Consider the following 25,548-nt stretch of genomic DNA (forward strand, 5'->3'; position numbering starts at 1 on the left):
TATATAGGATTCTATAGTTCTTAGAAAAATATACTTTGAACAAAAATGTAAACTTGATAGCTAGACAACTAAATCATTCTTTCTTGTAATTAATCAAACAGCCTTTACTGCATCCATTGTCTAAATACATCTTCGCTCTTTTGGATATTTGCCTGATATCCACTAAAATAGTTGAATGTAAATCATTTTTTTGCAAAGTAATACAGTGCGCGCTTTACATTTTGAACAGAGCATAGCTACTGTAGATCACTGAAATGAAATGGGATCCCTGCGAAATGATAAAAATTTGATTAGGACCCTGAATTCTTTGTAGGTTAGTGGGCTTTGTATTGCAGAACTACAAAAGACAATCCCCTTGCTACTGTGTGTTGTGATTTCTCCCTAAAACGACAGAATGGAAGGGGAGTAGAGCTGAGTGATTGATATGCCTCCTTTCTAATCATAGACAAAGCTTTTATTTTAGTATCACCAATCATAGTACTTTAGAGGAATAATATGAAGCATTATGTCCTTTGCCTGCAAATATATAATTCTTTTCAAAGACAAAACATTACAGGCATTTTTTTCTTTGTCTTTGTATTTTTACATTTGTGTTTTTAAATTTAGTAAGAATTTAAAGGAATTGAACTTCAAAACACTTGTACATATTTCTCTGGAATTAGGCAAGATTCCTCTCAAGAATACCGTGTACTGTGTCTGCCTACAGCAAAATATGGGTTTTCCATACTAATCAGTGAAAAATTGATTTTTCTGAATCTTGCTTAAGAGGGGACAAAACCAAACCAGTCAGCTTCTGAATTTATCCAAATAAGAATATTTGCTAAATTATGAATTTATATAAATGTGTTTGCGTGAAAAGAGAGACATACATGAAAAGAGTAAATAGATTATTATTTAAGATGTTTTTAAGACACTTGTTTATGAAAGATGTTTATGAAAGAAGGGTTTGTGTACTGTTGGCCTCAGCAGACTGATAGAGCTAACAAAATCAATTTTCATTATACAATAAGATGTAATTTAATTCCTGGGAGTAAGACCTGGGAGTAAAGCCCATTATACAGAGAGCACTTTAAAAGGCAAATATATTATTTTCTATGTAAAGATAGATTTGTGCTGTAAATAATATATTTTTATTTTTTTTTTCTTTTAGGTGAAAAATTGGAAGAGTTCCTTCGGTCACTGAATAGCAGCAAACCTCTTTATTTGGGACAGACAGGACTAGGAAATACAGAGGAACTCGGAAAATTGGGTCTTGAACCAGGAGAGAACTTCTGCATGGGAGGGCCTGGGATGATCTTCAGTCGTGAGGTTCTCAGAAGGATGGTACCCCATATAGGTGAATGTCTTCAAGAGATGTACACGACTCATGAGGATGTGGAAGTGGGCAGATGTGTTCGGCGATTTGGTGGTACTCAGTGTGTCTGGTCATATGAGGTAAGGAATGATGATGATGGCATTTGTACATTAGATGGCTAAACGTTTTGGCTGCACACTCTGACCCCATGTGTCTTGTCCACAAAAATACACAGCAGGTGTGGTATGGCGGATGTAATCAACATATTATAAGATGTTATATGATTTACTCATGGGCTAAGTGCTATTTGCATTCATGCCTGACAGCAACCAAATGTATTTTGGTTTTTTTTAATGATACACCACAAATCAACTTACACTGAGTTCAATGTATGCCAAAGTATCATACCATCCTCAGTTACTGTATGTACTATTGGGCTAGAAATCAGTTAATTGGAGGAATGGGTTGTATGAATGAACTTTAGTGCTTATTCATCATAATTCTAAACACCACCATGACAGGATGCATTCTTGGAGTATATTGTTTTGTTATTTCATGGTTTTGGTACTAACTTGAAAGTGCATATATAAATAATGTATTGATTCATATATTTATTCAGATTGTAGCAATACCCGTCAGATTTATTTCTGGTTAAGTATAGAGCTGCTTGACTTAATGGAAGAAGTTTTGGCATCACTTCTCAGAATGCAGTGTGCTGTTGGAACAGAAAAGAGCAAAATTTGGGCCTTTCTGTCCTATGAAAAGTGGTATTCTTGCAATCCAGTTTGGCACGAAGTTGCCAGTTGTGTTTGAGCTGAATTTGGTTCTGAATGATTTCTCAATCTCTCCCAGGCTAAATATTTTGACTTTGAAACAGCAACTTTGATCTCAAAATGTAGTTTTAAAACTAAGGTAACACTTTCAGGGATGTATGAACTTAGAAGACTTTTGTATGGTCAAAGTGTATTTCAAACTTATGAAGGTTTTACATATGTGTGGACATACATCTGCTGTGTGAGTTAACTCTAACCTTACTGCTTTTAAGAAAGGTCCTCTCCTGCTAGATTTTGTGATGGTATGATTCTAGTGGCTTTTAGTTCTTTATATTATTACTCATCTTGAATTTCTTATGAGTAGAAAGACAGGGCAAAATCATATCTACTTATATATAACATTAATCTAATGTATTTTTGGCTTAATGTTGACATTGACTTATAGCATAAACCACAATAGGTTCTTTTCTATCTAATACACACATCAAAATAGATCTTACCTTGCATTTCCAGTGAAGACATGCATACGTGTTTTCAACCAAATAGTCATGGATTCCTGGAAGTTATAGCATTCTATTTCATTCACTACTGAGTATTACCATATGTGAACCTTCTCATTCTTCTACTCTGCAGAGGGACATATTCCCCTTCCCCATCTATTGATTTTAATTTTGGTTAATTAAATTTGGAAAAACATTTTTGAAATGGAAAGAGTGTCAAGGAGTATATGGGATAGGTATGGTATGGTATTCCTCATGCAAAAATGAAATTTTATTGGATGTGCTTAAAGCAATTCTTAACTATGACATTAATAGGCTATTAAAAGTAGATTATAAATGCAGAGTAGGTAAACAATGTTACATATTATATATTATGGAATTAAATTAGTTGGCAGAAATAATTTATTTCTTTACTATTGAAACATAAATGCATTAATCGGATACAGTGGTTTATTTCCTGCAAAACCTATTGCAGTCCTAATAGACTTATGATTTTAGGGAATGCCATTTGAAGTTATCTTCCACTCTTCCATTATGTATGGTGAACAACAATTTTGATGCATCATTCCAAACTCATCTTTTGATTTCTCACAATGTGGCCATTTTTTGTGATGACACAGATCAAACGTAGTCAGAGTTTTTAGTTTACAGTCATGTTGCTTCATGCCTGGAACCACAAAATTAAAACTCTTTTTCCAAACCTCAACATTTAATTGAAATATATTTGAGATCACCATGTTGATCAGATAGCATTGAGACTACGTGATTTGCCTAGATTTACTCTGTAAATTGAAGACATAAAGATGTATAATTATTATTATACTTATGTTCTAAATTATTGTGCTACTAATTTAGCATTAAAATGTCCTTGCCCTTGTGTCATTAACTCATTAAACGGGAGCAAAATCAATTTAAATAGGCCAATGAATGAGGCTATGAAAGACAAGACAGAGAACAGTAATTGGATTTGGTGATAACATAGCATGCTTCCATTTTCTTTTGAAAAACATTTTAATAATAAAGTGTGCAACATAAAAAATCTGCTATAATCATCTAAATTCCATTCATGTTGTTAAACCACAGAATATTAAAATATAATGAGGAACAAATATATGACCTCTGTAATCCTGTTAAACCCTTAAAATTATGGAAAGTTGGAACAAATTTCCCCTTCCTGTCTCAACAGCTTATTTAAAGATGAACATGAGTGAATTGGGTGGAGAGGAGCAAAAATTCAGTGGCCTAGGCAAAAGTCTGTGCAACATTATCTGTCATCTGATTCAGAGGAAAAGTAGTTTCATTCATTTTTGCCATATATCTGTTGATTAATTAAGTGCCATCTGGTCAGTGTCAACCCTTAGATACCCTTGATAGATCTTCTCCAGGATAATCTATAACCAACTTTGTCCTTCAGGTCTCACATATTGCCCTCATTGTCACAATAATTAAGTATAGTAAAATCTCCATAGTTGACCACCTCTTTTAAGTTGACCTAATTTTCGTAGACTGGACGTGAACTATATGTACACAAAAAAAGCCAACCTTTCTGTACTGACCACCTCTGTAAATTATTTCTTGACCACCTGGGCCCTGACACACAGTATTAATTTGCTCTCTATAATTTAACCAGTTGAGTCCAGTTTGCACCAAGGGCAAGAAAAGTGAAATGCAAAATTGGTAGCAATGAATTTTTTTTCAAGAAGAATATCAAAGAATACAATATTTTTTACTTTGTTTCGACAGTAAAGATGACAACATCTTTAACGCTGATGAGTGTGGACTCTTTTTCAATGTCTTGAAAGGGTGACAAATGTAAGAGTGGAAAACTTTCTAAACAATGTTTCACAGTTCTTCTGTGTGCTAGCTTAACCGGAGAGAAGCTAAAACCCTTGGTGATTGGTAAATCAGCAAAGCCACACTCATTCAAGAACCTGCAGCCCAAAAACCTCCCCGTCACTTGGAAATCTAACAGATCTGCATGGATGATTGGTGTTCTCTCTGAGGAATGGATAAGAGGTATTGATCGAAAAATGAAGAAGAAGAAAGGGTCCATTCCATCCACAGAAATTGCAGATATTCTGAAAGAAGAGGATGTCAGTCATTTGAAGTCATTTGCCATGGAAAAATACACAGGTATGCTGAGTGGTATAGACAGCATTGAGACTGCTATCTCCACTTACCTTCATAAAAAGAATAAGAAACAGACTAAAATTGACTCTTGTTTTCATAAAGAATGATCAAACCATGATCATTACAGACGTAAATATATTGATTTTGTATGATACAGTATTTTATGCATGATTTCCTGTGTTTTTACCATATGTGTTTCTGTATAACATTCTCTGTCAAAAGCTGTACAATAAAATGAGCCCATGTTCATACCGTGTTTCCCTGAAAGTTAGACCCAGCCCGATAGTAAGCCCTAGCTTAAATTTTGGGGATGGGCCTAATATAAGACCTATTCCAAAACTAAGTCCTAGTTTTGGGGCAAGGCACACCCCTAAAATCAAGCTAGGGTGGGGTAGGGGGGGTGAAGCTGCCCCACGCATCCTGCACTCACTTACCTTACGTATAGGACCACCATAACCAGGCCTCCCACACCCCGACACCTGTCATGCTGCTACTTCTGTGGCCACTTGCCGCCACTTGTGGCTGGATGCCATAGTAGGACGCCGCATGGCACTTCAGGCTGCTTCTGCTTGCACACTTCGGACTGCTTCTGTTGCTCAAAATGCTTTGGGCTGTTTCTGTTGTTCATGGCAGGACACCACATGGCGCTTCAGGCTGTTTCTGCTGCGGAAACAGCCTGAAGAGCCATGCAGCGTCCTGCCGGGAGGAGCGGAAAAAGCACAAAGAACCAATTGGCATCCTGCCGGAAGGAGCAGAAACAGCACAAAGTACCACATGGTGTCTGGCGGCAAGTGGTAGCAAGCAGCCGCAGAAGAAGTCAAGCTGGTGTCAGGGTGTGGAAGGCCTGGTAGTGGTGGTGGTCCTAAGGTAAAACATTCTCCAAAATTAAGACCTAGTGCCTCTTTGGAGGCAAAAAAATATAAGACCGGTCTTAATTTTGGGGAAACACGGTATCAGTACAGTTGTTCCGTACATTGACCACCTCCATCTGTTGGCCACTTTCGTGCAGTCCCTTGGGTGGTCAGCTTTCAGAGGTTTTCCTCTATATCCACCTTACTGCTGGTTGCCACCTTCTCTTTCCTCCCACCTTTTCAGAGGATGGACTTTTCAGGGGAGGTATGTCTTGACACGTTGTATTCAAGATAATTTGAGTGTCTTAACAATTGTGGGTTGGTTAGTTTAATGGTCCATTTGTTTTCTTGCTTTTCATTATATCCTCAAGAGTCTTCTCCAGCACCAAATTTCTGAAGTATCAATATTCTTTCTATCCTGCTTCTTCAGAGTTCAATTTTTGTTTCCATAGAATGTCCCAGAGAAAACAATTCTGTACAATTCTGATTTTTTTCATAGATATAGAGACATGAAACATTTGAATATCTTTCCCTTGGCCTTCATTGCTACATGTTCAAATGATAGTCATATTTATTGACTATTGGTTTCTTTACTGTTGATAATTTATTATAAAAGACACAAGTTTTCTGCCATTTCATTATTCTCTATTTGCTAAAGATTGCTGTTGTGTCTGTTGGAATTAGTTTGCTCTTCTTTATATATAATTATAATCTCATTTTTCATCATGTTCCTTCATTTTTATTATTAGAATCTTCAGTAAATTTCCATTAAATTATGAAAATAATGTCAACAGGGGAATGCAGGTTATTGATGTTTCTTTTTTCCAGTTTTAAAACTATACTCATCTTCATACAGTTCAGTCTCAATATATAATCACCATATCAATTCAGTAAATAAGGAGACAGTATACAGTCTTGTCTCACTCCTTTGTGATTTGGAGCCAGTCTGTTTGACCGATTTTTTTTTTTCAGACTGTTGCTTTCTGGATATAGGTTTCACATTACAACAGAGAGATGTTTCAAATTCCCCCTTTCCCATGGACAATTCCGTGCTTAATGTGGTTAACATAACAAAGGTCTTTCTATAGTCAGTGAAGCACACACTGATCTCTGTGGCTTTCTTGATTATCTATGGTGCATCTGCAATAATCTCCCTTCTTTCTGTTTTAGCTTTTCTAAAACCAGCTTGAGATTTCCATGTACGACTCTAATCTGCTTTGGATGATTGTAAGGATTATTTTGTCAGCATGTGAAATTAGGATATTATGTGATAAATAGCACAATATCCTCATGTTAAGTCTCTCCTCTTTGCTGCTGGCATGTAGACCGACCTCTTTTAAATTGGAATTGTATTGTTTTCCATATTTGGTAGAGTTTGATTAGAATGCACGTCATATTTCTGCAGATATTTCATCAGTTCTTACAGCCTTCCAATTTGGTAATGACTTTAGTTCTGACATAATTCCATCCTGTAGTACCAGAGATTATTATTATTATTATACTGTATGGAACTTCAGTATACTTCATTTCAATTCATTGACATTAAGTGTACATGTAGTCCTTTACTTACAAACATTCGTTGAGCAACTGACAGTTCAAAGTTACAACAGCACTGGAAAAAGCGACTTACAATTTGTCCTTGCCCTTAGGACTGTTGCAGTATCTCCATGGTCATGTGATCAAAATTCCAGCACTTGGCAACCAGTATATATTTATGAAGGCTGCAACATCTCAAGATCATGGGATCACCCTTTGCAACCTTCTCAGCGGGCTTCTGAGAAGCAAAATCAATGGGAGAAGCCAGATTTGCCTAATGACCTTGTAATTAACTTAACAAGTGTAATGATTTGCTTAACAACTGAGACAGAAAAGGTCATAAAATTGGGTGCAACTCATTTAACAACCACTTAGCAACAGAAATTCTGATGTCCATTGTCAATCTATGTGAAGGATACCTATAGTTGATGTATTTCATATTTTCCTGCGCTGAGCTTTCCCATGTTCATGTTTCTTTGTAATTATCCCTTGTAGGACTTGGTTTCCAGTTCTTTCACCTTTTTTCGATCCCTTCTCTGGACCTGCTCCAGTTTAACCAATATCTTTTTCAAACTGCAGAACTGAATGCAATATTTCAAGTGAGGTCTGACCAAGAGCAGAGTAGAGTGGGAATACACTCCCTGCCTGCACCCCCCCTCCCCATTTTCTGCAAATGAATTTTGTTTCTGTAAATTCTGGGTTCATTCGTTTGGAGAAGGTGTCTTAACTGTAAGCTTTATAAGATAAGGGAAACTTCCTAACTGATACACTTTTTTTTTTTTACTTAAATCAACACTTTTATTTCTACTTGAGGAGGCTTTTACTATAAGGATGGATCAGATGAACTGTAAAGATGAATCAATTGAACCCTGTGGGTTAGGTTTAGGGAGCAAAACACAGATTGCAGAAAGAAATCAGAAGCAGATAATTCCCACCAATCTGGGGAAAAAGCTTCTGGTTCTTTGGTTGTGTATTTTTCAATTCTAATGGCAGGGGGAAGGGAAGAGAGTAACTTGGAAATTTTCTGGAAAGGAAACTTTCCATCTCTACTTTCTCATTGACCCATCAGGGAAACACTCCTATAATTTGCTTGGCAAAAATATGAAATTGGTTAAATGTGAAAGTGGTTTGCCATCAACTTTTTCTGGAATGATGGGAAAAGTTCCAGAGCCTTGGAAACTTCTAGAACTCTGGAATTTCCTTGTGGTTATCCATACAAGTACCTGATTAGTTTTTTCTAGGATGGTAACGAAGATAGAGCAATTTGTTTGGATCCAGAGTAGCAGGATGGTGTGGGAAGATAGGGTGGCTTGGAAGCATTGGATGACCAAAGCATCCTCCTTCTCATCTAACAACCACTTGTTTGTATTCTTGTGGAAGAATGTCCCATAGAATATGTGAATTTATATTCATCTATATAATTTTCATGCTTTTATTTTTCACATTTGTGTTTGCACAAGAATAGTTCTGGAGTAACCCACAGCTTTCATTCACTGCGACTCTGGTTTCTGTTGTTGTCCTCTCTTCTAGTAACCCTTTCCCTGCTTCTCTCTGCATGGTATCTGCCCCACTGATTTCTTTTAATATCTCCCTTCTAGTGCTTTCCTCAGCATAGTTAACAGAAGGTAGAAGATAAACTGCCAGAGGGGACTCTGTACAAACCTTCACCTTTCTCACCACATCAACCTAAGGTAGCCCTGTCCTGCAAAAGGGTCATGAGAATAAGATGTTTTCACACTTTCAAGCATGTTCACAACCTTGCAAGAAAAACAATTCTCTCCATGAGGGAGAAAAACAACAGCAAAAAAGGAAGCTTCCTTGAATCTCAACAGTCCCTGAAGGAATTGGTGGGAGGGGATGGAAGGGAAAAAAGACACAAATAATTTTGGACACATCTTTGGCAAGGGGGATATTTAGGCAGAATTGCTGAAAACAAGACGGGCTACACCACCCCTGTCCATCATACATCATATATTAAGCATAAAAGCAGTTTTCCCAACTGGGTTTTGTTTGGAATTCTGTTGGAAGAATATATGAATATTTTCAAAGCTTATGGGAGGCTTCTGCTACATGTTTTTTCCTGATTTGGAGTTTCTGATGCTCATAAAGGCTTGCTGTAGGACAGGGGTTCCCAACCAGGGGTGCTCGCACCCCCTGCGTGTGAAATGATATTCCAGGGGGTGCGAAAACTTGGGTTTTCAAAATTATAGTGTATATGCATAATTTGTTGCCGTTATTTTGAAGATTTGTAAGGGGTGCGAGAATATATCAGAAGCGTTCTACGGGTGCGGAGTATAGAAAAGGTTGGGAACCACTGCTGTAGGAGAATCTGCAAACAGAGTGACTGTGTGGGATGGGGAGCTGGGGATCCTGAGTGAATTTGGATTAGTGAGGCACATTTAGTGGCTGTCAGGATTCTAGTAACAAATCTCTAGTTGGGATGGGCAGCAAACAAATCGAATGAATGAATGAATGAATGAATGAATGAAGTCCATAATTGCTGTGAAGATTGGAAGATTCTTTTCTAACTTCATCTATTTTTTTATTTTTCAGTCTTCGTTGCTTTGACACTTTTTAAAAAAGTTCCTGTGCTGATTATCATCAACTGTACATCTCACCCAAATAGCAGAAATTTAAGGTTTGAGAGACAATACCTGCAGTAGGGGTGGGTAGCAGTGACAGTAATCTGTATTAGAATCACTGACTTGAATTGGACCACTAATAAAAACAAATATTGACTAATTGTGATGTGCATCCTGGATCTGAAATATTTGTACATACCTTATGACCTTAGGATATTTGGTTATTTTCATGTAGGCAGTCCTTCTGATTGACTCTTGTTATTTGCAGAGAAAGGGATGTATGATTTCATGGTCATCATCTATGGAAATGAGACAAAAGATCTGTTTTAAATCAACAAAACAGAAAGGGAATTATCAGCAAATTATCTGTTTTAAATCAACAAAACAGAAAGGGAATTATCAGCAAATACTTAGCCAGAAATGAAGCATAAAAAGACATTCCAGTATCTAGCATTTACTGATTTTAGAAAGCATTATCTTTCTAAAATCAGTAAATGCTAGATACTGGAATGCCTTTTTATGCTTCATTTCTGGCTAAGTATTTGCTGATAATTCCCTTTCTGTTTTGTTTGTTTATTATATGCTATATTAAAATAACTTTTTTGGGGGAAGCATTTGTGAGGTACTCAGAGTATTTTTCTAGATAAAACTTATTTTTCTATATGTCCTCATTTTTTAGATTCTTTCCCAGAAATACAATATAATCATAAATTTTCTACTCGGTACTAGTTCTAATTGGTTACTGAAATTTTCATTATTATAATAAAATTGACAGCTTGTCTGGTTATAATGCAAAACTAACAGAGTATTACAAGAGTAAATCATGTTTTCCCTTTGCTCTTTTATCACTTCTGCTCTCTAAGATAGCAATTTTTTATTTATTTAAATGGTTAATATAGCTAAGACAGAAACTACAGGACATAAGGAAGAATTATATTATATGGTGAGAGATGCAGCTTGGAGTGCCCTTTTCCATAGAATCACTAGGAATCAGCTCCTATTTGACAAACCACAAAGGAACACATAACAAAAAACACGATTTTGATATTACTGTATATCCTACTGCAGTAATACTGGGAAAATGCAAAAAAAAAAAAAGAAAAAGAAAATGTACATAATTATTGTTCTGATAAAGCTTTCTGTGATAAATTTGTTACCGAATGTAATAGCTTAATATACATTAATAAGCAAACAACATTCATTTGGTGAATCTGTTCAATCAATGAGCTAGTGTAATTGCTAATGAAGAAGAACCCATTTTTATGCATATTAACCACTTAAACAGCAATAAACTAACAAATAGAGAGCTGAATGTTGCCTGTGCTTATCTCTTATGCATAGTAATAGTGTCTTTATTCATAGTGTCTTAAATTAACAGAATTTGGTAGTATTCTGTTCTGGGGAATGAACAGAGTGGATATCTTGGACTATTGAATTAAATTGTTTATTTAATAGGACTAATTCCAATCTTACTTCTGCTCATGTGATCTCTTCTAGTGTAGTTGCGAGAATCTGGAAGTTTCTTCTTAGTTTTCTATTATGCTACCTTTGAATATTAAAATGAAGCTAATAATTTTAAATCTTTTTAATATGCACAATCAGTTTCTGGGTCATATGGGCAAGAAATGGATTTGTTTCAAATAAGTTATATTTAAAATGAACAAATGTGTTCATTTCAGGTGACACAAACTGTTAGAAATGGAAGAAAATCTGTACTATTTTTGCTTGCAAGGAGGAGATGGGAAGCAACTGATTCTGCTTTTATTGCATTGTACAGATGCAGCTGTAATGGGGGTGTTTACTTCACACATGATTACTGTGAATTTGCCCAACACATTAGATAAATTTGTGATTCAGTGTGTTCTACAAACTAGGCTGTGTTAAAATCACAGTCATGGCTAATGATTACTCCCACATACAGGACTTGATTCACATCACGCATTAGTGCTTATTTTCTTTTATAGTATAATATGGATTGGAATTGAGCACACAGACATTAGTTTTACCCCCCCCCCTACATATATTTTAAGATTTTAGCCCTTTTGGGATAATTCAGACATTACTCCATTTTTTTATTGGAAGATTGGGAGTTCATCAGACAGCCTATCTCAACGGGAGTTCCAGTTGTGATTCCTGAAATCTGTTCACATTTGTGTTCTCCACAGGAGGGCAGTGATTTTACTTCTAAGTCCTCTTTTTAATTCATTTAGCATTGTTGTTCCAGAAAGCACTTTGTAATAAATAGTGACATGAAATGCTAGCTTTCTGCTCTGGTAACCAGAAATCCTGTGATACTAAAAATGCATTTCCTTTACGTGGAAATAACATGATATGAGCCTGACCAATATTAGCTGGAGATATAAGAATATTAATATAAAGCCAGTATTGGTTAAGAGTATCCTAAGTTATTAATGGCTTGTGTATTAGCACTGTGAGATGTCAGCATTTATATAAGATTATAGGAATATAGTTATTGGTATGATAAATTATATTATCCTAAATTAAATTATATTGATTAAGTATCAATTGATACTGGGAACTAAAGATAAAAGGAGAAGCAGAATATATTTTCTATTGATTTTACTCCATAAATAAAATGATAACAATGCATTCCCAAAGTTTCTGTCTAGCTTGTACTGTATCATTTCGTTAATAATCTTGTTCAGGTATTTTGAAACTAAATCATTGGCATGAGATGGAAGCTCCACAATACCTAACATTGTTTGTGTGATGTCTGGAGGAAGAAGTGTTTGTGCATATAGATATTTATATTTTGGATTCCTACAAAACAGAAACCTGCTATTCAGGGTATAATTACTGTGGGCTGGATCCTGGGTTAATCATGTCTACAACAGACCAATACAAATTAATGAAAATTAAGTTAGTCTTGACTAAATTAATTCCCACTGATTTCATGGGTCTGTTTCTTTGTTTCTGGCAGTGCAGTCTAGCAATTAAACAGCAGTCATATGCTCTTTGCATTCTGTTCTTATGGTGTGATGACTACATCAAATTAGAATTGAAACAATTAACATATATAGTAGTAGTTATATGTAGAGTATTAGGAAACTTATTAATGTCTGGTCAAGATGATGGAAAATAGTTTATATCCTTTTAAAGTGAATTTTTGAAGAAAGTTTAGAAAGCACAATAAGTCTTGGTTTAACTTGCTGCATCTCTTCAAATAATTGGAGGGAAACAAACTACCTCAGTAGCAATCAGATGAGGCAAATGTTCTTATATTTAGAGAAATCATGATTTATTTACTTTACTTACTTTATTTATACTCTACCACCTTCCTGAGAAGACCAGAATAATATACAAGGCTGAGCTGTTAACAAGGAATAAAAACAAGTTAAGAAACCTAATAGAAAAAAGTGAATAACAGATTAAGAGCTGAGATTATTCTTACTCAAATAATAAAAGAACTTCAGGGTCTATCTCATGTTTTCTCATGAATCAACAAAAGGTGGGAAACTCTTGCAGTATTTGAATTTTTAAATCAAAATAAGTCCTTATAAATAAATAAAACATGAAATTTGGAAGGTCAGTTATGTTATCCATCACTGTTCTCCAGCACAGGAGATGGAGAATCCACCAATGGGTTAACTCTGCCTTCCTGCCCATTCAGACCAAGTTGGCCAAACTTGCCACGCCTGTCCTGGGCTAGGACACACCCAGTCTTGACTTGGTCTCAGCCCACACAGACGTATCAAGTTGGCTCCCAAATTATATGCAGGTAGTAGAATTAATTTGTTGGTGGATTCTGCTCTGTTTATTCTTTGGGAGCCAACTTAATACGTCTGTGTGGGCTGAGACCAAGTCAAGACTGTGTGTGTCCTAGCTCAGGACAGGCGTGGCAAGTTTAGCCGTCTTGGTCTGAATGGGCAGGAAGGCAGAGTTAATCCATTGGTGGATTCTCCATCTCCGTGCTGAGAAAAGGCGTTCAGGTAAGACAACGCCCCATCTCAGGCAACTATAAAGAAAAGTTTTGGGCTGAAACAGGAAACTTGCAATTATACAATAAAGGAATTGGGGGAATAAATATCTTGTGGCAGTTTCTCATATCTATATACTTTTGCAACAATAAACACGACACAGTGTAGATTCAAATAATATATAAATCCAGACAATTGCATTTTAAGTCTTTTTCAAGGAGTCCATAACAACTGTAGAAGGACTTCTGTAAATCATGCAATAAAAATTATAGACAGACTTTTGAACATTTGTATTCTTTACTATAATACTTTCATTCAGAATTTCTTTAAATACATCCAACCAAATTTCAACTTTTTAAATTAATTTGCTGTTATTTGTTTCTTGCATCTAGGCTTCTGATAAATTAACTCCTGAGTAGAATATAAAGTAGCAAGTACATTTGCTTTATTTTTCTTACGCACAGAGTTCTATTTTTTACTTTATACTGTATCTGCTGTTATGTTGAAACAAAGAGCTAATATAAATATTATAAGAACTGGAAGATAAGAGAAAATGTATTAATTTTCCATATTGGATTATGCTTTGTTACCATAGTGTCACATAATTAGCATTTCATGTTAAATTTGTATAATTATAAACATGTAAAATCGAGAACATATTTGCAAATAGCAAGTTTATATTGTTATATCACCATTACAGAAATTTAAGATATGTCTTTGAAGGAAAAGTAAGGATTCATTCTATTACATATTTATACAAAAGGAGAGAAAAAGGGTTTAGGATAATGAATAGAGTGCTGTATGTATCACATGATTTTTCACTTGGAAGTAAGAGTGAGTAGTTGGTAATTTTATAACTCATTAATTGGTTATTGTATGATTAAACACTACAGAAGCCATTCCATCTTTAGAATGCTTGTTAGTGCCAGTTTTTGTCTTTTCGTCTCAGATGTGCGACATTTCACAAGGAGAAAACAATTTAATCAGTCTCAGGAGTTTGCTCATAAATTATACAACTCAAATACAGGGATGAAGTTTTCTAAGCTATTTTAGAAAGCAACAGTTTTGGCCTTTGTTAGTGAAAGAAGGGAATTTGACTTTGTTGGACAAAAATCTATGAGAGGGAACTTAGGAATTTATCTTTATCTCTTTTTAGACTTCCACATTCTTCTCCCTTTGCCCTTATCCTCAAGGATAAGATGAAGCTTGGTTTCTCTACTCAATCTGGACAACATAGAGTAATTCAGTCTCCAAAGTTTATCATGGGTTTGCAAAGTCAGATCAAACACACATGGGCATGTTCAATAATGTTCCATATTCTCCAAACAAAAGAAGTACACATTTATCTAGTACAGTATAGCAAGGAGATATGAGTCTATAAAAAAGAACACAATTGGTTACCCAGGAACTCAAAGATTAAAATAAATAGGTCAGGCTGAACCTTTATAGTGATATAGTACAATAAAACCTTCTGCTAACAGTTTAACCCACTTCCTCTCCCATCTTTATAACTTTTACCACAATATGAAACCTTTGCTACATGATTGTTCTGTAATGGTTATTATATTATTACTGGCTATGTTCAGGAGTTCAATACTAAAATATTTATTAATATTTAAATTAAATTATTTCACAGCTTATATAAATTCACATCACAGGTAGGCAAACAATATTTGCCTGATCAAATATCCAGTTTTATAAAGCTAGTAGATAAAGTAATATAGGCTAATGCCATCAAACTTACAAAGTTTTTATAGCATATAAGTGATAATAGAGTTATTATCATTAATTAACTGAAGATAAACCTCGCAGTAATATGCATTCCAGATTTTAATAAAGTATATAAATTGCATTAGGAGTATAATATCAATCAGAATAAATGGATATTCTCATACAGCTATGCCTTTTGGAGATATATGTGATCATATGATAAGAGTCAATGTTAGAAGCAGGATAATATCAATGAACAATTAAAGATAAGTGTGAATGTTTGTTGGAACACCAAAGCTCAATACCATCAAATATTTTATAATGTCTACAGAAAACTTTTAAGCACAGTGAAGGATAAAGTTGATCAATATTGCAAATCGTTTTTTAAAATAATGATGTCAACGCTGCAAATATTATATATTCTTGCTTTTGACAATATGTAGAATTTTTCTGGTAATTATGGGGTTAATACAGAGCAGAGGGTATTTGCAATGTCGAGGGGATACTGGTATGGTTTTGCTTAATGTTACTGTAAACTGCCTTGAGTCCTAGGAAGTTAAACATCTACCTATGCATGTAAATGAACAAATATTCCTGCCTAAAAACCCAACTGTTTTTGTAATTTTTAGCAGTTATTGGAGGAAATTGGGTGGTAGGGCCTGTAGGTACTACAGAAAGGAAAAGGGGAAAAAGTGAAAGAAAAATACTTGCAGACTGCATTCAATTTAGAGTTTGAATTGCCCACTTGGTCTAGAACAGTGGTTCTCAACCTGTGGGTTGGGACCCCATTTGGGGTCGAATGACCATTTCACGGGGGTCGCCAAACCACGCTGTCCACCATTTTTTTCCCTTTTCCCTAGCTGTCCTACTCCCTCTTATTGGTGGCCACACCCACTTGGGGGTCACCACAACATGGGGAAATGTATTATGGGGTCACGGCATTAGAAAGGTTGAGAACCACTGGTCTAGAAAGAGATTTACCTTCAGTAAGAAGTGGGCTTTGGCATAGCACAATACATATGAGATTATGAAAGAGACTGAAAACAATTTTTAATATTGCCTGACTCTGAGCAAACATTTGCATCTTGGCTTATCTATATAGGCTTTGATGCATTTTTTGGTACAGTTTTCATTACTCTTTAATTAAACCTGGATGATATGTACAGAATTTCTGGAAAAAGCTATGGTTTATCTTAATTTATGTTGCCAACTGGGAAAGCTAAATAAAATATAAATATATTGCAGGCCACTTTAGCTGACTGTGTTCAGCAGGTCAGCGGTTCAAATCTCACCGGCTCAAGGTTGACTCAGCCTTCCATCCTTCTGGGGTAGGTAAAATGAGGACCCAGATTGTTGGGGGCAATGTAAATATATATATATACATTGCTTACTGGTGTACACCGCTTAGAGAGTGCTTGCACTTAAAGCGGTATATAAGTCTCATAAATAAATAAATAAATAAATAAATAAATAAATAAATAAAAGAAGCATCTTTTCTGCCTTTTCTTAAATTGCTGGGCAGAAGTGTGGAAGAAAGGAGATGTCTAGTCTTTAATTTTAGAGAATTGTTTTCCATCTTGAATGCTGACTGAGATAGCTAGGAAGATTTAAACCCTGGGAGTGGCTGATGTATAACGTTTATTCTTAAAAAAGCATTTCAAAACATTTGAAAGTTTTAGCTATAGAAGTTGAAGAAGCAGGCACAAGTTTGTATATCTTTGCATCATTGCTATATAAACCTAGGTGTCGAGCTGTGTTCCAGTAATGATGAATTCATCATAATATCACATTTTGGGGTGTTTTAAAAAAGGGAGTGGATTCCAAGAATAAGAATTATGCAATGGATAGATCTCCCCTTTGTTTCCACAAAGTTACAATGAAAACTTTTGGGGGGAAATCAATAGGAGATCTAAACTAATTTGTGTTAAGCTGAAATTCAAAGACATTTTGGATGAGATGGTTTACAGATCCCTATGCCACATCCAGCAAACAGAATTAAAAATATTGCCAGGTTTAGTTCACGTGCATTAATTTGTGCCCCCTTCTTTCCTTTATAAAAAGAGCTATTTAAATTGTTCTGTATTATCTGTACAGTGGACTTCAAATAGTACATGATCCATTGATTTTATTTTTTGCAGTTTCAGGTAAGCACATGGATCAGTGAGATATTAACCAATTTCCCTTCCACACTAAAGTTCTTTGATTTATATGTATACGATTTAGTACAAAGCTGACTATTAATAAATCTGCTTTGTCCACATTGGCCTGTCCTAAAGTGAACAGCAGCTATATTTCTAACTTTTAGAAAGTCGGTGTTCAGGACTATTTTTTTAGCAACTACCCTAGCCTTATGCAATCTCAGTAAGGTAAAAAACTAAAACTAAAAACCACCCAGAGTTTTGCATATTTCAAACTGTTTTTTTACAGACTAAATTAAAATCATTTTAGAAAATTAGAAGACCAGAGATTCAGAAGAAAAAAATAATTTAAAGCAGTAATTTGCATGGTATAGATCTCCTTTAAGCAAGCACAATTGGAACTTAGTCATTAAGTCATTAACTTAGTCACCTCAACTCTGATTACTTCAGCTTTTCTTTGCTTTACGGACCTGCAAAGGTTATAAATGCAAGGATTGGTTGCAAAGTTACTCACAAAGTTACACTTCCTTGGTCATGAGGGCAGCATGACTACACGTCGAGGTGTATAGAATGCTGTTACCTTCCCACTGAAGTGGTACCTGTTTATCTATTTGCATTTGCATGCTTTTGAACTGCTAGGTTGGCAGGCACTGGGGCAAGTAACGAGAGCTCATCCCGTTGTATGATGCTCAGGTCTCAAACCCAGGTTGTCTAGCTTACAAGCTCAGCATCTTTAACCTCTGAGTATTGTGCTCCCATAACTACCAGCATATTCTATTAATTCATACCTTAATGAAAAAATGGCCAGTATAAAACTCAACTTGTTATACCGTCAAATCACTATTTATTTATTTTCTGCCTGCACACATAATTTATCTGCCATTTTGTTTTATAATTTTCAGTTTGGGGAATTTTCCTTTGGTGTAAAGAATTCTAAAGTGTGCAACAAAGCTGTTGACATTTGTATATTGGAGCCATTTCAGCATTTGTAAGATTCTGTGAAAAAACTATGGGCTACAATGAATGGAATATTTTGGTTGTTTAATTGTTATTTTTTTCCAGACCTCTTTTTGGATTATGTATTCCATGTTTGATTGCTTTTTTTACCATGAACCATCTAAGCCTCTGAGAGCCATACAGATTGGGATAGCCATCAATCAATCAACCAATCAATCAAACTATCAATCGATCAATCCACAGTGATACTTAAATGCCAGGAAAATCTCCTTGGTTTATAGTTTCATTCAGCTTTAATCAAAACTAATTTGACTCCTTTTTATTTAAACAATTGAAAGCTTGAATAATTTTACCTGGATTGAACTGATTAAAATGGAAATACCAAGGACCTCTTTGGAATCAATACATTCATTTAAAAAGCAATTTCTGCATATCTTAAATTTATCCAGGCATTCTGATGACATCAGCTTTCCTACAGACATACATATAATAAAAACAAATGCCTGTAGGAGAAAAACTACATATGAGTTAAATCTTTTCTCCCGCAGCCATTCATGCACATATGCTTCAGGAAACATCACTTGAGTGACACTCAGGGCTTAATTGGAGCAATTTTATGGTGAGTATGCTGGCTTAACTAACTCTTGAAAGCGTCCTTAAGTATCATTGAGGCCAAAATTGATTGGTCAGTCTTTATGGCTTTGAGAACTATATTTGTCTTTTTTGAATAGTCACATTACAGAAAATTTTGGGATGGGGTAAAACAAAAAAAACAACCCTAAATTCCATTTTATCTCAACTACAATCATATATTTAACTTTATCATCCTTCTCTCATTTAAATTACAATTTTGTAACAATTTCTGAAGGTCATTCCTAGAATCTCCCCAAAGGTTTTGAGAAACAGAGCACAATTCTGGGCCTTCAGTTGAGCTTTTCTGATTTAAATAACAGCGCAGTTGGTTCTGTATTTTAGATTAATAATTCCTGGAAGAGCAGTTTCTTATATTGCAAACCACTTTTGAAATAGAGAAGATTTTTGAACTGATGTAATTCACTCTGTGTGTCTTTCTATGTGGATATGTTTAAACAAAAATGCTTTAAAATTCTGCAATCATATCAGCCTTTAGACTTGCCTAAAATCATTTTCAAAGATTAGAAGTTTCTCAAACAAAACCAGCGATTACTACAGAATGAATTTAGTATAGATACAGGCTTCTGAGGAAAAGTCAGAGATGGTTCTCTAAAAATGTTAAACTGTAGGTGTGGAGTCCTTGATGCTCTCTTAGCCTGGTTATTTGCTTGGTACCAGACTAGCTATCATGGTTTTGGTGATGGGGGGGTTGGGTAGAGACAAGAAAGAGGAGGTGGGAGAATGGAGTGCCAAATCTATTGCTGATCAGCTATTAAGTGCCATGGATGAGATTTTCTAATTTGTTTTCTTGTCAGATATATTCCACTGTGATATACGTAACTGCAGTTCAAGACAAAAATATGTTGATTATGAATAACTCCCATGATAAGGCTGTCAGTAGTAACTAGTCATGATAGCTAAATAGTAACTCTAATACCAGAGACAGACTATTTCTTAAAAAAAACACAGGGCACACTTGAGTAGGAGAATATAACCCATATTCAGGTATAGTTTGCAGATTTCCTATAAAGCTATGACTGAACACTGTCAGCACAGAATGGTGTACTATATAAACTGTTAATTTAGGATTGCTCACTTTTAATTATGAACTTGATTATTTTAATTTTCTTTAGGTAATATCCTACCTTAGAAGATAGAAGAGCCACAATTCTAGAATATGGGGTGGGGAATTTACCAATCATAAGAACACCTGTATAAGAATTGTATTATATTTAGTTCTATATATCAGAGGTCCCCAACCTTTTGGGCACCAGGGATTAGTTCCGTTAAGGAAAGTTTTTCCACAGACCGGAGAGTGCTTGGTTTTGCATGCTGCCTGCATCCCATGGATAGGACTTTGCTTGTTTGTATGGAGTAGTTGCTGGCATGCCGGGGCACTATACGGGTCCACGGACCGGGAGTTGGCGACCCCTGCTATATATTATATTATATTATATTATATTAATATTATATTACTATATTATATTATATTATATTATATTATATTATATTATATTATATTATATTATATTATACATCAAAGATGTACTTTGGTTTGAATTTTAGTAGAGGAATATTTGAAACAAATATGACTGAAAAGAAACAAAAACCTCATTGTGTTGGAAATACTGTAATCTCACCTTTGCCACCACTGTGTGGACCACTAGAGTTGTTTTGAATTCATGCATGGGGGAGCATGAAAAAGTGGGAAAAAGTGTTGTGATGAGGTTGTAAAACAAGGAGAGAAGCAATCAAGGAGAGAAGCAACCTAGAACTAAGGAGGAACTTCCTGACAGTTAGAACAATTAACCAGTGGAACAACCTGCCTCCAGAAGTGGTGAATGCTCCAACACTGGAAGTTTTTAAGAAGAGACTGGATAGCCATTTGTCCGAAATAGTATAGGGTTTCCTGCCTGAGCAGGGGGTTGGACTAGATAACCTCCAAGATCCCTTCCAACTTTATTATTATTATTGTTATTATTACATTTTGCTGGTAACAAATCTGAAACTTTGATCTGCTACAATTTAGAGTCTATTCAGAAAGCAAGTTTTGGCCTGGTAGAGAAGTAGCCTTTTTGTCTAATTGTTAAGGAACATTTCATTTTGAATAAAAAAAATTGATTAGCAGACCAAAACCAATCATTTTTGTTGGACCTCCATTCATTCTAGTTAGTAAAGAATTATAGGAACTGTAACCCCAATATACATAGCAGACTATTCATGCTTTAAAAGGGATTACCAAATAGTTAATAATAGTAATTGGAACTGGAATCTCCATTGCTCAGTGATGAACTTGTAAAGTGTTCCAGTGATTCTGGCAGTCCCTGTTGCTATTGTTAAGTGAGGATTGCGCTTCATTAAGCAGAGGCCTCCTCCTGACTTCCTGCTGGCTTCCAACAAGCAAAATCAGTTGGGAAGCTGGCAGGAAGTTGCAAGTCCCAAGTAGCACACAAACAGGCTGGTGGATGGGTTAGTGGCTGACATAGTCCAGCACAAGTGCAGCCAAACTGGGAGTGGCTACTGATGGGGGAGAGAGGCATACAAGCCTCTTCCACACCCACTACCTCAATTGAAGTTCACTGTCTTTTTCCTGATGACGACAAAGCACATGTGTGTTTGCGTGCGTGCACGCACACACACACACACATACACACACACACACACCAGGCTAGCCCTTTACAAGGTAGCTGCTGGGAACCTTCCTGAGATATTGGAAGGACTTCAAAGGGTCAAGTCAAATGCACCTTGTCAGCAGTGGAAGAAGATGGTGAAGTTCAGCTGGGAGAGCAAGGCTGGCAGGGTGACAGGATGGCAGAGTGCAGGATGGTGGAGAGAGGTGGCGCAGCAGTTAGAGTGCAGTACTGCAGGCCACTTTAGCTGACTGTGTTCAACAGGTCAGCGGTTCAAATCTCACCGGCTCAAGGTTGACTCAGCCTTCCATCCTTCCGAGATAGGTAAACTGAGGACCCAGATTGTTGGGGGCAATGTAAATATATACATACATTGCTTACTGGTGTACACCGCTTAGAGAGTGCTTGCACTTAAAGCGGTATATAAGTCTCATAAATAAATAAATAAAATAGAGCGTTGGGGTGGAGGAATGCAGGGTGTTCAAGAGGTCAGAAATGGGGAGGAAATAAACAGACAGGACGAGTTGAAGCTCAGACTGCAGGCAGGCTACAAAGCAGCTGAACTTTGATCATGTGGTTATGGCGGTAAAGTTTATCTACTCTTCAGAGCTTATTGAATGCTAGAATTTTTTTTTTTTTTTTTTTTTTAGTGCTCTGGCAGTTTTTCAAGTTGCCAGTATTGTCTACTTCTCCAAGACTATGGTTTTACTATGGAACATTAATACAATGACCCACTGGATGCTTTTCTAACATTATAGATTTACTATATTACACAAATATTAGAGATTAAAATATGAAAGTGTAAGACTTGTAAGGAGAATGTTCAAAATGAATAGTTGTCATTTGCCAAGTAGTGGTTACAGCTATAGGAAGACCTACTTTGCCACTTATATCTCTACCTACAACTTAATAATGTTCCCATTTTGCTTTTTCAAATAATCTGACTTGTTTTCATTATGTTTACAGTGCTTTATGTTCATTATGTTTACAGTACTGAATTGAATTTAGAAGTTGAATCTGTTTCACGTCTGCTGATATTGTGCAATTTGCACAATAAATGGAAGACAAAATTCATACTAGGAATTTTCAAACCTTTTTATGCCATGAAACTTGTTAATTAAAAAAAAATCCCTAGACCCTCTGATTTACAATATTGGAACTGTAGCATTTTTTAAATAGAAGAACAAGCATTGCTTTGTCTACCATGGACACCCCTTTGTCTACGTATTCGAATGAATATTTATTACTTGCCCTTTGTTTTTCATGTAGTTTTATCAAAGTCTCATGGACCCCTAGGGTTCCATGGAACATAGCTTTCAAAACCTTGGTTGATTTGACTTAATTTGATTTATGCCACTGTTACTTTTTACATCTGAACCTCTCTTTTCTCAAGTTTTAAAGCTAACAGTTCATGCTTTCTTCTAAATAATCCTTACTATGATAGGTCTCAGTTGGTTAAGAAGACATATATACTTAGCTCAGCTGTGTGGAATCAGAATTAAATATAATTAATTCCAGTAAGAATGCATACTCTAAGCTAGATTTAGTTTTTTCTTTGGCTAAACAATTTTTGTATACTTAGAGAATGTCTTATTCCTTATTCCTATATGATGTTATTTTAATATCCAATTATTAATATTCATTCCTTTCTGTAAACATAAACAATTCAGAAATAATGTTATCATGCAAAATGTATTGAAACTCTTAAAAAATAAAGGCTTTTAAAACATTTTGAGTTCCTGAGACTGTTAAACAACTAAGAAAATATTTAAAATGTAATTTAACAAAGACTTTATGTCATTCTGTATTTTTCCTTTTTGGGAAATGGAATAAATACATATAATCTCAAAGTGACTTAGATACTGCTGCCATTCTTAAATCTTATATGCCATAACTTCATGCTTTATGTCAGGTGTGTATTGATGTACTATAGATCACATATGTGCCTGGAAATAAACTTTATGGAGCTTTATACATTACAGTATAGTTTACTTATGGGTTTTGGAATGGAGGTGGAGAAGATGATTAGATAGAAGCCACAGGTTTAAATGTAATGCAGATATCCTTGACTTACAACTGTAATTGAGCCCAGAGTTACTGTCAGTAAGTCATACCAATCATTAAGGGGTCACCATGTGACTGTGCCTGACTTTACGACCTTTTTTGTATCAGTTGTTAAGTTAATCACTGCCTTCTTTATGCAAATCGATTGTCCAATTCAAATAGTTTACATAGTATTTTGTACTATGTAATATTGGTTTTTATAGGTGCTTATGTACCCTTTACATAAAACACTTTTCCTAACTTTATTAAAAAAATCTTTATTACCTGCAAAATAATTTATTTTTTCCAAGATTTAGATATAACTAATATATTCCACTTTTGCAAAATAGTACCGTAACTCGCTTCAGTTGTTGCAGGGAATGTTCCTAATCTCATGCATGTTTAATTAATGTACCTTATATTTGATTATTTTGATTACAAATATTTTAAAGCAGGAGTTTTTGATTCAGTTAGCAACTCAAAAAGTGTCCTTGGCATATAAAATGAAATATTCATCTTTCATTAATTAGTATGTTTAAAGACTAATATTTACTGGTTGCATGAATATTCTTAAGGAAATACTTACTAATGATTCTGGAAGCATGTTTTATGTTGTATATTTCTAACATTTGTGTCATATCTGGATAAAGTAGTGAGTTCTGTAGAAAGATTTGACATTTCACTGGCAGCTTTCTATTGGTGACTAAGGGTAGTTTTATTCTGGAGTTTCGTGTTTATTTTCAACAGCATTCTTCTAATGTGATAGAACTATCTATGATAGCAGTAGATAACAGTTGTAAATACAGGTTTAACAGAATAGAAGTTGTCTGTTCTTAGGTGTCCCATTTCTCCTTACATCTATTTAGCCAGTTTGGTTTAGTGATTAAGACACCAGGTGAGAAAGTGGAAGACCATGAGTTCAAGTCCCACCTTAGCCGTGAAAGCCAGCTGGGTGACTTTGGGTCAGAATCTCCCTCAGCCCAACTTATTTGTTGTTGTTGTTGGGAAACGTAGGAGAAGGATTGTGTTGAATATGTTTGCCGCTTTGAGTTATTGTAAAAAAATAAGGGTGGGAAATAAATAATGATGGATGGGTAGAAAGCTGGCATGCTGCAAAGCAGAGCTTTAGCATTAAGGAAAAATCCAAGGAAGTCGTAAGTCCCACATAGATCTCATAGATATTCTTTAAAAAAAATTATGAGTGACTGACTACACGTGCTTGCACCAGCCAATTCCTTTCTTCCTTCTTTTTTCACAACCATCTATGGCTTATTGTAAAGTTGCAATATTGCCGGCAGGATACTTTCAGGTACAACTAGTCAGACAGTAGTATCCTTATAAATGAACATAAGTTTTTACTTTGATTAGCTGTAGCTGGAAGTATCCTGAATTTGACAGAATGGGTTATATAAAAAAACTATGGAAAGCAGTTTACTAGCCACATGATTATCCACAAAAATTTAAGAGGAACAAAGCTGCAAAGTAGGATTCATTGTAATTTATAAGCGTAGCACATTGCCATCCATTTTCTCAGGTGTGCATTTTTTAAAAATATATTTTGGCAATTACTCCTTTTCATTAGACATTTTCACATAATTTGCCAGGAGAAAGCCCTCATGTAGAACAGAAGAATGAAATCATTATACTGAATCAGACTAATGTCTATCTAGCTCAGAGTTCATTCTGGCTGGTTTTATATCTCCAGAATTCAAGGCTGCAACATTTCATAGGCTCGTGAGGTAAGGTTAGGGATTAAACCTAGATTATTCTTTATGTAAAATAGAGTCTGTACCACTGAGCTACAGGGTGTTGTTCTCTTTATCTTGGAAATAC

At 35.4% G+C, this 25,548-nt stretch overlaps 1 protein-coding gene across 1 annotated transcript in view; it reads left to right on the forward strand.

Moving 5' to 3' along the window:
* CHSY3 (chondroitin sulfate synthase 3) overlaps positions 1–25,548 on the forward strand; it is a 59,546-nt gene that overhangs the window by 3,998 nt on the left and 30,000 nt on the right. The window contains exon 2 of the mRNA XM_039337403.1: positions 1,151–1,434. Within this exon, the coding sequence (XP_039193337.1) occupies positions 1,151–1,434 (284 nt within the window). The remainder of the gene's footprint in view (positions 1–1,150; positions 1,435–25,548) is intronic.

This window comes from Crotalus tigris, unplaced genomic scaffold (genome assembly GCF_016545835.1).
Source record: "Crotalus tigris isolate CLP2741 ecotype Arizona unplaced genomic scaffold, ASM1654583v1 scf7180000017549.6302385, whole genome shotgun sequence".
Lineage (NCBI taxonomy): Eukaryota > Metazoa > Chordata > Lepidosauria > Squamata > Viperidae > Crotalus > Crotalus tigris.